General features: G+C 49.3%; 2 protein-coding genes across 2 annotated transcripts; one reads left to right on the top strand and one right to left on the bottom strand.

Annotated features, from left to right (window-relative positions):
* Positions 1–570: 570 nt before the first annotated feature.
* LOC143862603 (uncharacterized) lies at positions 571–2,762 on the top strand. The gene is made up of 2 exons (XM_077373665.1): positions 571–2,173; positions 2,255–2,762. Exon 1 carries the CDS (start codon positions 668–670, stop codon positions 1,880–1,882), a length of 1,215 nt encoding a protein of 404 aa, XP_077229780.1. The 5' UTR covers positions 571–667; the 3' UTR covers positions 1,883–2,173; positions 2,255–2,762.
* A 1,825-nt stretch (positions 2,763–4,587) lies between these two features.
* LOC143861571 (uncharacterized) lies at positions 4,588–7,026 on the bottom strand. Its single transcript, XM_077372472.1, has 2 exons — positions 6,765–7,026; positions 4,588–5,813 (listed from the first exon to the last, which is right to left on the bottom strand). Exons 1-2 carry the CDS (start codon positions 7,024–7,026, stop codon positions 4,588–4,590), a joined length of 1,488 nt encoding a protein of 495 aa, XP_077228587.1.
* Between the last annotated feature and the right edge of the window lie 6,636 nt (positions 7,027–13,662).

Here is a 13,662-nt window from a genome sequence, read left to right as displayed (position 1 = left end):
GGACTGTTTTTTGTCGTTTAGCTATCCAGTCCGGCTTGGGCCGGACTGCTTTTTGTCGTTTAGCGAGACGCGTCATATCCGGCCCGCTGGACTGTTTTTTGTCGTTTTGCGAGACGCGTCATATCTAGTCCGGCTTGGGCTGGACTGCTTTTTGTCGTTTAGCGAGACGCGTCATATCCAATCCGGCTTGGGCCGGACTGCTTTTTGTCGTTTAGCGAGACGCGTCATATCCAGTCCGGCTTGGGCCGGACTGCGTTGAGTACGGCCCGGACAGGACTGATGCACGGGCACTTAACGGATGCCCTTAATTCCTTGGGGACACGTGCGTCTTCACTTGCGCCTTCGCCTCGATGCGCGTGTCCATCATAAATGATAGGACACGTGGTACCAGTAAAAAGCCCTCGATATGCGCACCCTTCAATAAATGCACACCGCCTCAGGTAAAACTTATAAAAGGAGGTTTTTACCTTCTCATTTTTCACTTTTAACTTCTCCTTCTCCTTTTCCTCCTCTCCTTTTCTCTGCCAGTTCGGCGAAGGTCAGTTCGGCTCGAGTAGTTTGCGGTTGTGAACGGCGGCGGATTCGGAAGCTTCCAGTTCGGTACCTTGAGATCAGTTTAGACCGGTAATTTTCTTCAGCGCGTCTCATTCGTTTCTTTCCTGCTTTCATGTCTAGTAGCTCTAGTTCTGAGTCCGGTTCGGGGGAGTCGTCTTCTAGTAGTTCAGGGTCTAGATCATCGATTAGAACCGAGGACAGGCCTACCTGGTCACCAGCCCCAAAAATGGCAAGTCCCGATGTCAGTGTGGATGTCATATGGAGTGATGAGGAAGTGGAGGACGAAGTGATTTTGGACTTGAATGCCATTCCGCTTCTGACAGATAGTTACGTCCCACTGGAGGGGAGTGTTGGTAGTGACGCCGGCGAGGCGTCCACAACGTTAATCCCTGGCCGGGCCGTTGAGGTCGTGGCGAGGGCCCGGATGGATGCCAATCCCAAATACAACATACAGGCTCTCAACGAGGAGAATCACCTGGACGAGTCCATGTTGGTGGTGATTAGGGATAAATACTGTATTCCATCCAGGTTTGGGCTGAGGGAGGCGACGGAGGGAGATAGGGCTTGTAACGAAAGTTCTGATGTTTGCATATATGATGAGTCGTTGAGAGCCGGACTCAGATTTCCTATGCACCCATTCTTCGCCTCGGTGCTTCAATACTACGGGCTGGCTCCGGCTCAGGTAGCGCCTAACTCATGGAGGTTACTGATAGGGTTCGTATACCTCATTCAGGGCCGGCTTCAGAGGAACTTGTCCGTGCCCTTGTTCCACGCGTGTGCGCAATTGAAGAGGCACAAGGGCGGGGGTTACATTTACATTAGCCAGCACCCGGAGGTAAAAATGATTACTGGCATCCCTTCCTCTATACACTTGTGGAGAAACAGGTTCTTTTATGTCGAGGACAGGGTGTCCAGCGGGCCCTGGCCGGTCCCTTTGAAATGGGGAACCCCGGATGCCGTCGCGATGAGTCGCAAGCCGCTCCTCGAGGGCGAGGATGCGAGGACGCTTGCCTTGCTTCAGGAGGTGCTGGATCGCGAGGGACCCATCGATTGTTCGAACTTCCAAGGGGAAGAGGTTCTGGTTGGGTTGGGCCTTAGTACCGCGACCCGGGCACGTACGTGGCTAGTCTTGTTTACAACTTATCTTTCCTCTTTTTCCTTGCTTTTGACTGGTTTCGTTTGTGTGTCGATTTTTAGAGATGCACCAACAGTCTTTGGTAGACAAAATGAGGAAGGGAGCGTTTGGGAAGGCCCAACAGGGCCAGAAAAGGAAGACCGTAGAAATGGCGAGTCCGGCGCCATCCCAGGCCACGGCACCGCCCGCTAAGGCACCGCCTGCCAAGGCCAAGACAGTGGTTAAGTTGGTGGGCGTCCATAGCCGTGGCCTGGAATCTTCCAAGTCAGGAGGGACATCAGCGGGAGCCCGTCCTCCCGTGGTGAGGACTGGAGACAATGTTTTTCGGCCCAACTGGGTTGTCCAGAAGAACGACACCGGCCTGGGTGAGACCTGGGTGGCTAAGGAGCTCCTTAGCAAAGTCCTCCTAGTAGTGACAAGCAGCAGGTTCTCCACGAACCTCCTGCCGCGGCTAAAGAGGCCATTTTTTCGTCAACTTACCAGGTGAAGTGGCTTTCAAGTGTTTATTTATTTTTTGCTTTATCCCTCACTCTCCTGTGTTAACACTGGTCGATTTGCTTGCAGATTTTATTGTACTATAATGACCTCAATCAGAAGAGTCAGAAGTTCGCGGAGGCGATAACGAAATCCGAGGAGGAGAACGGCAAGCTGATCCAAGAGGTGAAAGAGCTTCAGAAGACCACTGAAAAATCGGCTGAGGAAAACAAGCGGCTCAAAGAAGAAAACAAGCGGCTCAAAGAAGACTTCGCCGCTCAGCTGACTGCGCAGAAGGAGAAAGCAGTGGAAGCCCTCAACGTCCAGAGGGAGAGAGCCCGAGAGAGGCAAGAAGCGGCCGTTCAAAGAAAGGAGGATGAACTCGTCGCCCTATCTAGTGAGGGTACAAAACTGGGTTCTATGACTGCCTTGAGCAGGTCAAGGAATCCGACCCGGGCGTTGATTTGTCCAAGGTGGTTATGCCTGACCCACCGACGATTACCGGCGATGAGCCGGCCACAGCGGACACACTGTTGCCCCCGGGGGCAGATTCAACGCGGGATGATGGCAACGAAGCGTCTTGGGCTCTCCTTATACCCTTTTGACTTCTTTTTGTAATGGCCCTTTGGAGGCCCAACTTTTTGTGACAGCCCGTTGAGGCGTTGTTTTTGTAATGGTCCTCTGAGGCCCTAACATATGAATGGAAAGCAAAATTTTGTTGTCTACCTCTTCTCCGCTTGTCCGTCTCTAGTTTATACTGTTTGGCCGTATACTGTGTAGCGATTGCTCTAGCCAGTCGTCATGGGCTTAGGTTGACCCTAATGTGCTTAGTGAACTGGGTTTCTGAGGAGCTTTGGTTTTTGCATCCGGGCTGGTTCCGGACCAGGAGTGGGCTCCCAGTCTTTGCAGAGACTAGCCGTGGCGAACCAAGCGTCGAGTACCCTAGTTTTAGTTAACTGGGTTTCCGAGGAGCTTTGGTTTTTGCATCCGGGCTGATTCCGGACCAGGAGTGGACTCCCGGTCTTTGCGGAGACGAGCCGTGGCGAACCAAGCGTCGAGTACCCTAGTTTTAGTGAACTGGGTTTCCAAGTTGATGAGTACCCACGTTTTAGCGAACTGGGTTTCCAGGGAGCTTTGGTTTTTGCATCCGGGCTGGTTCCGGACCAGGAGTGGGATCCCAGTCTTTGCGGAGACGAGCCGTGGCGAACCAAGCGTCGAGTACCCTAGTTTTAGTGAACTGGGTTTCCAAGTTGATGAGTACCCACGTTTTAGCAAACTGGGTTTCCAGGGAGCTTTGGTTTTTGCATCCAGGCTGGTTCCGGACCAGGAGTGGGCTCCCAGTCTTTGCGGAGACGAGCCGTGGCGAACCAAGCGTCGAGTACCCTAGTTTTAGTGAACTGGGTTTCCAATTGGACGAATACGAAGAGATTTGTAAAAGAGCTTCTTTCATTCATATTCAGAATATATTTACAATGTCATTTTTGCGCCGGTTAGCTCGCTACTGATGGTATTGGCGAAGGTTCTTTGAGTTCCAGGCATGGGGTAGTAGCTGTTCCTCGAGTGTCTCCAGTCTATAACTTCCCGGACGAATCACCTCTTTTACTCGGTAAGGCCCCTCCCAGGTTGGGGAAAGTTTCTCGACCTTCTTGTGTTGGGAGATGGCAGCTTTCCTTAAGACCAGATCTCCAACTCGAAACTCTCTGGGACGTATCTTAGAGTCATGATAGCGAGATGCTTTCTGCTTGTAGGCGGCGACTCTTATTCGGGATTCTTCTCTGGCCTCCTCCAATAAGTCGAGATTCGCGCGGAGCCCGTCACCATTGAGCTGTTCGTTGAAGTTGGTGATTCTAGCGGACGGGGTGCCTACATCGACAGGTATTACCGCCTCTGTCCCAAAGGACAGGTTGAATGGTGATTCACCCGTTGTTGTGCGCGGGGTGGTACGATACGCCCATAGGACATGATAGAGCTCATCTGCCCATCGACCGGCTTTTTCGTCCAGTCTTTTCTTTATCCCCTGAAGTAGGATTCGGTTTGTGACTTATGTCTGCCCGTTGGTCTGTGGGTGTGCTACTGAGGTGAAGCTCTGCTCAATTTTCAGGTCGGAGCAAAACTTCCGAAAGTTTCGGCAGTCGAACTGTTTGCCGTTATCTGTTATCAAGGCGCGAGGAATCCCGAATCTGCAGACCACTGATTTCCAAAAGAAGTTCTGCACATTATGCTCGGTGATCTGGGCTAGAGGTTTAGCCTCCACCCATTTGGTAAAGTAATCAATGGCCACCACTATGAAGGTGCGCCTTCCGGAGGCCGATGGAAAGGGGCCCAAGATATCCATCCCCCAAATCGCAAAGGGTAGCGGGCTGATGATGGGAGCCATAGATATAGCGGGTTGGTGAATGATGGGGGAGAACTTTTGGCACTTCTCACACCTCTTGACCAGGGTCAGTGCGTCCTGTCTCAGTGTCGGCCAGGGCCTTGCCCCCTAGATGCTCTCCGCAAATACCTTCATGTGTCTCTTGCAGGGCGTACGTGGCGTCGCTGGGCTGGAGACATTTTAAGTAGGGGAGGGTGTAGGATCTTTTGAACAAGTTCTCGCCATCGAGTGAAAAACGGGCTGCTCTTTGGATCACCTTGCGCGCTTCTCTCTTGGCCTCGGGTAGTCTCCCACTACATAGGTAGTCGACGATATCGTCCATCCAGCAGGACTCGTGTTCCACCTGCATTATCTCAGCAGCCTTTCTTTCGATACTGGATGCCTGTAAGAACTCCATGCATATATTCCCGAGAGTCGTGTATCCGGATGCGGCCAGCTTAGACAGTACATCTGCCTTTGTGTTGTTCGTTCTGGGGATTCTGACTACCTCAAAACTTTTGAACTTGGAAGATAGCTGTCGGACCTGGGAGAGGTATTTAATCATACGCTCGTCGCGGGCTTCATATATCCCTTGGATCTGGTTGGCGACCAACTGGGAGTTACAGTAGGCTTTCAATCTCTGGGCGCCAATCTGGACTGCAAGATTCATTCCGGCGAGGAGTGCTTCATACTCAGCCTCATTGTTAGATGCGCGAAATCCGAACCTTAAGGCGTAGTCTAGGGCGAAACTGTCCGGCCCGGTTAAAACTAGACCGGCTCCGCAACCAGCCTTGTTTGAAGATCCGTCCACGTTCACTTCCCAGATTGATTCGGCGGTTGAAGGATCATGTTCAGCTGGTGGCACGGGGATGATTCCTGTTCCGGCTCCATCTTCTGCTGGCTCCCTGGCTGCGATTGCACTTTTCGCTGCTGGGGCTTGGGCGACTTCAGGTTCGGTGATCTGCTGGGGGATGGAGCATTCAGCTACGAAATCTGCCAATACTTGAGCCTTGATTGCGGGCCTGGGCATGTACCGGATGTCAAATTCACTAAGTTCCACGGCCCATTTAACGAGTCGTCCCGAGGTGTCCGGCTTATGGAGAACTTGCCTAAGCGGCTGGTTAGTTAGGACCTTTATCGTGTGAGCTTGAAAATACGGTCTCAACTTCCTGGCTGCCGTCACCAGTGCGTAAGCCAATTTCTCGACCCGCTGGTACCTTATTTCAGCGTCGTGCAAGACTTTACTAACGTAGTAGACCGGCTTTTTTTGGCCGTGCTCTTCACGAACTAGGACTGCTGCCAGAGCCAAGAGGCTTATAGATAGATACAAAACTAGCTCCTCACCAGGCTCCGGTTCTGTCAATAGCGGTGGAGAGGACAGATATTGTTTTAACTCCTCGAAGGCGACCTGGCATTCCTCTGTCCAGGGCGCGGTCTTGAGTCCTTTGACTGCGTTGAAGAAAGGGAGACACCTCTCTGCAGATTTTGAGACGAAGCGCCCCAGCGCGGCTATCATCCCTGTCAGTCGCTGCACATCTCTGATGGTTTCCGGCGGAGTGAGCTCCACCACGGTCTTGATTTTTTCCGGATTGGCCTCTATCCCTCTCTGGCTAACCATAAACCCTAGGAACTTTCCCGAGCTGACACCAAAGGTACACTTGGTAGGATTGAGCTTCATCTTATGATTTCTCAGGATTTGAAATGTTTCCTTGAAGTCGGAGACATGATCTTGCGCGCTTCGGCTTTTGACCAGCATGTCGTCGACATAGACTTACATGTTGTGGCCGATCTGATTCCGGAAGAGCTTGTTTACGAGCCTCTGATATGTGGCCCCGGCGTTTTTCAGGCCGAAGGGCATGACGCGGTAGCAGTAGGTCCCCTGGTCCGTTACAAAGGAGGTCATCGGGATATCTGACTCATACATTCTGATCTGATTATATCCGGAGAAGGCGTCCATGAAGCTCAGTAACTCGTGACCTGCAGTGACGTCGATGAGTTGATCGATCTTTGGAAGCGGGTAACTGTCCTTGGGACAGGCTTTATTCAGATTAGTGAAGTCGACGCAGGTTCTCCATTTCCCATTTGCTTTTTTTACCAGGACTACGTTTGCCAACCAGTCCGGGTACTGGATTTCCCGAATGAAGTCAGCTCTTAGGAGCCTCTCCACTTCTTCTCTGATCGCCTGCCGCCTTTCGAGGGCGAAGTGTCTTCTTTTCTGCTTTACCGGCCTGCAGGTTGGGTCAACACCTAGTCTGTGCGTGCTGACCTCTGGGTTAATACTGGGCATGTCTGCGGGAGCCCATGCGAAGACATCTGCGTTGTCCTGAAGAAACTGGGTGAGGCTTTTCCGGGTGTCGTCGTCTAGAGAGGAGCCGATCTGAACCACCTTCTCATCCTCATTTTTGCACAAGGGGATGGAGACGAGGTCCTCGGCTGACTGAGCTTCGTCCCTCAGGTTGAGTAGCTCGATTGGCAATGACTCCGTCGCGTTTTTGCCCTTGAGTGCCATTGCATAACACTCCCTAGATTGCGGCTGGTCTCTCCTCACTTCCCCAACGTCGTTTGGCGTAATAAACTTCATCTTCTGGTGATAAGCAGACGCGACGGCGCGGATCAGGTTCTGGCCAGGCCGTCCTAAAATAGCGTTATAGACCGAAGTGGCCCTCACTACTAGGAAGTTAACCATGGCGAAGGCTTGGTAGGGTGGCTCTCCGATGAGGACAGGAAGCTCGATTTGTCCCTCAACCTTGACTACCTCTCCTAAGAAGCCGAAGAGATCTGAGTTCACCGGCCTTAAGCAGTCGTCACCTATCATCATCCTTTCGAAGGCGTGATAGTATAAGATGTCGGTTGAGCTCCCATTGTCTACCAGGACTTTCTGCAGCTCCCAGTTTGAGACGAGCATCGTTAGGACTAGGACGTCGTCATGTGGTAATATCAGGCCGTCGAGGTCCGCATTTGAGAAGGAGATCTCATTCTCGGTCTTCATCTTCTTGCTGCATGCGTGCACGACATTGACTCGGCGTGTGTATGCTTTCCGAGCAGCGGATGAGGTGCCTCCAGCTGCCGGACCGCCCATGATTGTGCCAATGACTCCCCTTGGTTGGGAGCGGTGTGCCTCTGGTGGTGGACTAGGCGGCGGAGGAGATTGTCTTCGGGCTGGGGGCAATTGAGACCGCCGAGGGCTTCGGCCCTGAGGACCTTTCTCCTTGGGGTCACTTCTGCGGGTGTCACTTCAGACATATTTTTTCAAGTAGCCCCTGCTGATCAACTGCTCGATCTCCTCCTTCAGCTGCCAGCAGTCGTCTGTATCATGGCCGTTGTCCCTGTGGAACCGACAGTACTTCGACTTGTCTCTCCTGTTTTCCTTGGATATCATTGGGGTTGGCCACTTTATGAACTCTTCTCCGCTGATGGCAGCCAATATATGTCTTCGGGAGGTGTTGAGAGGGGTGAAGTTTTCCTCCCTTCTCTAGGGGGACTTGTCTCTTCTGACAACCTTATCATCCCTGCGCTGCTTAGCTGGGTACCTGTCTTGGTTCTTATCATCAGAGGTTCTCCTCCGACTCGAGTCCAGAGCAGCCAGTGTCTCTTCCACTGATATGTATTCCTCTGCCCCGGCCATTAGGTCTGCACCTGCGAGAAGCGCGTTCGTAGCGGCCGAGGGGTCTAGATTTGGTACTTGGAGTGCCTCCCTGTTGAAGCGGCTGACGAAGGCTTTGAGAGGTTCATTATCCTCCTACCGCAAGGTCATCAGGGATGCTGTTGTTTTCCTTGGCCTGCGGCTGCTCATGAAGTGGCGGACCAGGTCTTCCCCGAAGTCATCGAAGTTGCTGATGGAGTTCGGTCTGATCCTTGAGTACCAGTCCGTTGCTGCACCTGTCAGGGTCGTCGGGAATGCTCTGCAGAGAAAACCGTCTGACGCACCGTGGAGGAGCATCATTGTCCGGAACATCTCCAAGTGGTCCACGGGGTCAGTGGTCCCATCATACTGCGGGATAGTTGGCATTTTAAATCCCCTGGGTGCTGTGGCACCCATCACGTCGTCGGTGAACGGCGTTCTGCTTGAGAACGCCCTAGACACAGGCCGGCTTTGATCCTTAGCCAGCTCTTCAATTTTGTGGTCCATCTCTTCTATTCTCCGCAGCATCGGGTCAGCTCTACGGTGTGGTGACCTATTTCTTTCCACAGATTGGCTCGCCGCGGAGCCGGAGTGGCTCTCCGGACTCCTACGACGGGACCGGGATTTTGCCTGTGGTGCGCGCTCTTCATGAGCTGGCGCCTTTGCGCAGAGCGAGACGGCGACCTCCGACGGCGGTGCGGCTCTGTCTGTGCATGCCTGGCTGTGGGGTGACGGACTTGTCCGGGGGAATGGTGAGTTCGGTCCTCACCATGGCGGGACGACTCTCCCCTGTGGATTTCTGGCCTTTCTTGGACAGGTCATGGAGCTTCCGGAGGAGGTTGGGGAGGCGCTTGGAGTAGCTGCTGGTACTGACCAACGAGAGTTGTCATTTGCTGAAAGAGAGCTTGGACTTGCTCTGGAGTGGGCATGGGGTTCAGGTGTTCCGAACGAGGTTGGCTCTGTTCGGCCGTAGCAGAAGCTGCCACCACCAGCAAGGCGACTCGCTCACTCCGGGTCCTGCGGGGCAGGATGGCTCGGGTAGCCCGCGCGGTCGGCACCCGCGCACTCCTGCGCCCTGTCATTCTTGTGTGTGAGGTATCTGGGAATAGCTTTTAGTTCTGGGGTCCCACGGATGGCGCCAATCTGTTAGGCCCGAAATCGGTTAACAGATATGACAGTGACGTAAGAGCCGAGCTGGAGGGCCCGAGGAGCTGAAGTGAAGGAAATAGAGTCCGGACGAACTGTGTTCTGCACAGAAGAGAACGAGGTCAGAATGACCGACCCGGAGTGTACTCCGGACAGGCCCTTCGACACTCAAGTCAGTATGAGCCGGAGTGAAGAGGGAGTTTTAAGAGTGGTGGGTGAGAATTCAATATCCCCTGATTTATGAGCTTTGGAAGCCCTTTTATAGGGGAAATTTGGGGTAGGTCGGGAGTTAATGCTCTAAGGCAGGTGTCCACCAGCTATAGGTTCAGGCTCACCTACTCTGTGGTAATTACCGAACTACCCTTGCTGACGCGGGGTCTGCGGTGGGCCTCCCCCCTCGAGACATGTGTCGGCAGCTGATAGGCTGGTCTGCGGTGGGCCCCCTCTAGCCACGTGTCGGCTGCTGCGCTTTTACACCCCATCAATTATGGCTGTGTTCACTTGTTTTTTAGCAGCACGAAAAGAAAAGAAAGGAAAAGAATCTGATGTGGAAAACTGGAAAAGAAAAGAAAAGAAACTGTGAGAAAATTCATTTTGTGTGAAAATTCCGGTGTTCACTTGGCCGAGAAAGGAAAAGAAAGTATGCAGGCAAAGTGGTTTTCTCAGGAAAGTGATTTTCTCAACCTTTTTGGGTGAGAAAATCTCGAGGAAAAGTGCAAGAAAGTTCATTTTCCCCGTCATTATTTATATTTTCTACCTGTGTAATTATGCTTTCCCGAGAAAACAAGTGAACGGCGGAAAATGTCAAATCATGTCCAATCACGGGAAAATTTGGCTTACTTTCTTCTCCTTTCCTTTCTCAAGAAGGTAAGTGAACAGAGCCTATGAATTTTTTTTTACCATTACCAGGGTGTATATCCTCTTCTGAGTGGCTAATTTGGTGCAACTCCTAGAATTTAACCAGGTGGTTACAAAGATAGGCTGTATGGGTGTAAATGAAAAAGAAGTTAGCATCAAAAGAAAATATTTCCATTCCTCCTATAAAGCAAAGACAACATCTTCCAATAATAGCAAGGAGATCATTGTTTACGTAGAAATATAACGGGCCTAATCAGAACCAATCATGTGCAAAAGGAAAAGAAAAAGAAAATAATAGGGTCGGGTCGGGGTCGGCCCGGCCCGAGGAACCATTTACTCAATCTGATGTGCATTTTATTGATGATTTTAGTAAATTCACATGGTTTTATCCCCTTCATAAGAAATTTGATGTTTTGGGTGCCTTGATCATCATTCAAATCATATGTTGAGAACCTATTTAACACTAAAATCAAATTTTTACAATCTGATTGGCGTGGTCAATATTGCGTGGTTCACTCCCTTCTCTGTTCATTTGGCATTGGTCATCATATTTCATGCCCCCACACCCATGAACATAATGGGACTGCTGAACAAAAGCATCGGCACATACTTGAAATAGGACTCACTCTCCTTGAACATGCTTTTGTTTTGCTTTCCTACTGGGATGATGCCTTTTCCACTGCTATGTACCTTTATAAACTGTCTCTCATCTCCTGTAACTGACCAACACAGCCCACTTGAATGCCTTTCATTGTAAGATTGACTATGCATTTTTACATGTTTTTAGTTGTGCATGTTATCCATGTTTGCGACCCTACAACCGTAACAAATGTGAATTTAGATCTACTAAATGCATTTTCATGGGATACAGCCCCCTCATAAGGGTTATCGATGTCTACATCTTACCTGTTGGGTATATAATATAACCCATGTATGTTCTAATATAAGCCCAATAAGATAATGGACCGGTGTAGTGGGCCTATTTGGGCTAGAGCCCACTAACCTATTAAAACCCTAGTGTATCTAATATATATAGGGGCTAGAGGCAACAAACTTGGTATTCCAAATTAAATACCTTGGGTGTAATGCTTCAAGCAACCTCTTGCTTAACCTAATTACTCTAACAATCTTGAAGCATTCTAAAAAAAAATACCTTAATTTTTGGACGTTGGTCTCTCTCTCTCTCTCTCTCTCTCTCTCTCTCTCTCTCTCTCTCTCGATCGATCGATCGAGTTGAATTAACGTTTGAGAAGGGAGGGGATCTATAGTTTCTCTTGGATCTGTTACAACTCACACCATCTCGGTTTTAATTCCACTCGTTGGAAAAAAAAAGGACGTCTGCCTCTATCAAAGCAAGTGGTCGAATATATCAGTTTTAGGGTTCTTCTCTAATTTGGTTTATAAAAGGAGAATTATAGACGCAATTCTGCTTTTCTCTCTCTGCACATATTCCCCTGAGACGTGTGCCTCTTTCTGCATCCCAACTTGCTGCCCTCTCTCGTCTCAATTTTAAAGGGTATCAATTCTTTTGCCCAATTCGTTTTGGGGTTGAATTATTTGGTGCCAGATTTGGTGGCTGATTTGGTCTCATCTTTTACATGAGAAAATCGGTCTAGGGGGAGGGTGAATCTGACGAATTTTTTTTTTTGGGTGGTGGTTTTGATGCCGAAAAACCTTTTTTTTTTTTACATCTTTGGTGGCTGATTCTCTCCATCAAGCTTCTCATTGAAGAACAAGGGTTCATTCCAACAGACCAGGTTTCCGGAAGTGGGTTTCCCTCCTTCGAACAAGGTTCTTGGGCGTGGCTTCTTCCCTTCCAAGCTTTGGCCGTGGCTTCTTCCCTCCCAAACAGAGACTCTCTCGGCAAAGTCAGGTTGAAGATTGGGCTTCGAGCCATTGTGGCTGAGAGGCTTGTGGCTGAATTTTTTTTTTTGATAAACAAGTTCATTGAGTGCAACCTTGGAGGCCGACCGAACAGCAGCAGTTGGGTTTGGTGTGGATTCTTGTGGCCGATACCTCTTGCCGTCGAGTCCCTTTCTCGTCGGTTTTGCCCTTCTTCTTTTTTTCGCAGGGCTATTTCTGGCGAGAATTCTGGACTGGATTTGCAAGATAACAGCTTTGTAAATCGCGGGTTGTACAGAAGGCCAATCTGTTTTGGGATTTGCAACTGTTTTTAGACCAGTTCTTGCCAACTAGTTTTGCCGACAGTTGGATAGTCTGAACAACCCTCGCCTCGGGTCTCGCCTTGGCTAGTTCTTTGTTCTTGGTTCACCCCCTGTAAATCCCAATAGGTTGGGTTTGGGTTTTTTCCTTGGTGGTAATCTCTTGTTGTTGTGCTTTATCTTGGATATCTCGGATTCGAGTTGGGATTTGGTTCGCGACTTAGTTATTCTTATTTGGTTATCGCGCTTCGCAAATCAGGTGGACTCTTTCCATATTTTATTTTGGTAAATTAGACTAAAATGGACAAAACTAAAATTCCCTTTGAGATTATCAAACGTTAATCGTTTGGACACACCATATAAGGAAGCTACTATAAGGCTGGGCCTAAAAGTTTCACTGCCATGTTGAAAAAAAAAAAATAAGGCCAGTACTTCTTCAATTGGTGGTCGGATACAGAAGCCATTTGTCATGCTTACAACTCAAAGAAAATTTTCACTGGTGTTATCGAAGTAAAGGAGACTGGTACAATGGCTAGTGGAGCAGACATGGAGGTCACTCACACTGGTACTGTGAACTTGGCCCTTTCTTCAGGTAAACAACTAACTTTATAAGATGTTAAAGTAGTTACTATTATTTTGGTATATGCACTTCATTTATATGTGGTAGAGTACCCAAGAATTTTGGTGAGGACTTTGTGACCTACCCTTTGGAGAATGATCCATCATCCTATCAGGAAGTGATGAGATTTAGGGACTCTTTGTTATGGGCAAAAGCCATTCATGATGAAATGAGCTATCTGTTAGAAAATCTAACTTGACAGCTAGTCGATTTGCCAAAAAGGGCTAAGACTATGGGCTGTAAGTAGATATTTGTATGTGCTTATACAAAATTTTGTTATGGTCTTAATCAAACACTTAAATTGTGACATCAAAAATTTGACAAAGTAGTAAAGAGCTTTGGGTTTTCTGGTCAATTACTCTGATAAATGCTTTTACTATCATTTTGTGTCAAATAATGTCATGATTATTTGCTTGTATGTAGATGTTGATTCTTGCTTCCAATCTCTCTCTGTGGTGAGTAATGTGAAACTAACCTTGGGTAAAGAATTCGACATGAAAAGACCTCGGTCTTGTTAACACCATTCTTGGTACGAAAGTAAGTTTTTGAAAGGCAAGGAATCGCCCTTGGCCTAGCCCATTATATGAAAAAAAAATACTTTCCTTATGGGGATGCAGTGAGTGCAAACCGATTGAGACACTATTTTGATTATACCAAGAAGCTGATCTCTAAGGCAGAGACAGCGTTTGGATCAGTTAGATTATTCTAAACTGATTGGTAGTATCATGTTTCTTATGT

This window comes from Tasmannia lanceolata, unplaced genomic scaffold (genome assembly GCF_043159265.1).
Source record: "Tasmannia lanceolata isolate RefF3 unplaced genomic scaffold, GAP_Taslan_0.1 ptg000037l, whole genome shotgun sequence".
Lineage (NCBI taxonomy): Eukaryota > Viridiplantae > Streptophyta > Magnoliopsida > Canellales > Winteraceae > Tasmannia > Tasmannia lanceolata.
Note: the sequence above shows the minus strand (reverse complement) of the source record. Positions and strands in the feature narration are given on the sequence as shown.

What these genes read in the sequence shown, in the direction of transcription:
- LOC143862603 (XM_077373665.1), top strand. Translation starts at nt 668, where the DNA reads ATGTCTAGTAGCTCTAGTTCTGAGTCCGGTTCGGGGGAGTCGTCTTCT.
- LOC143861571 (XM_077372472.1), bottom strand. Translation starts at nt 7,026, where the DNA reads ATGGCACTCAAGGGCAAAAACGCGACGGAGTCATTGCCAATCGAGCTA. An exon ending in GGTCAGCACGCACAGACTAG is followed by an intron (nt 5,814 to 6,764) that starts GTGTTGACCCAA and finishes TGGCTCTGGCAG; the next exon opens with CAGTCCTAGTTCGTGAAGAG.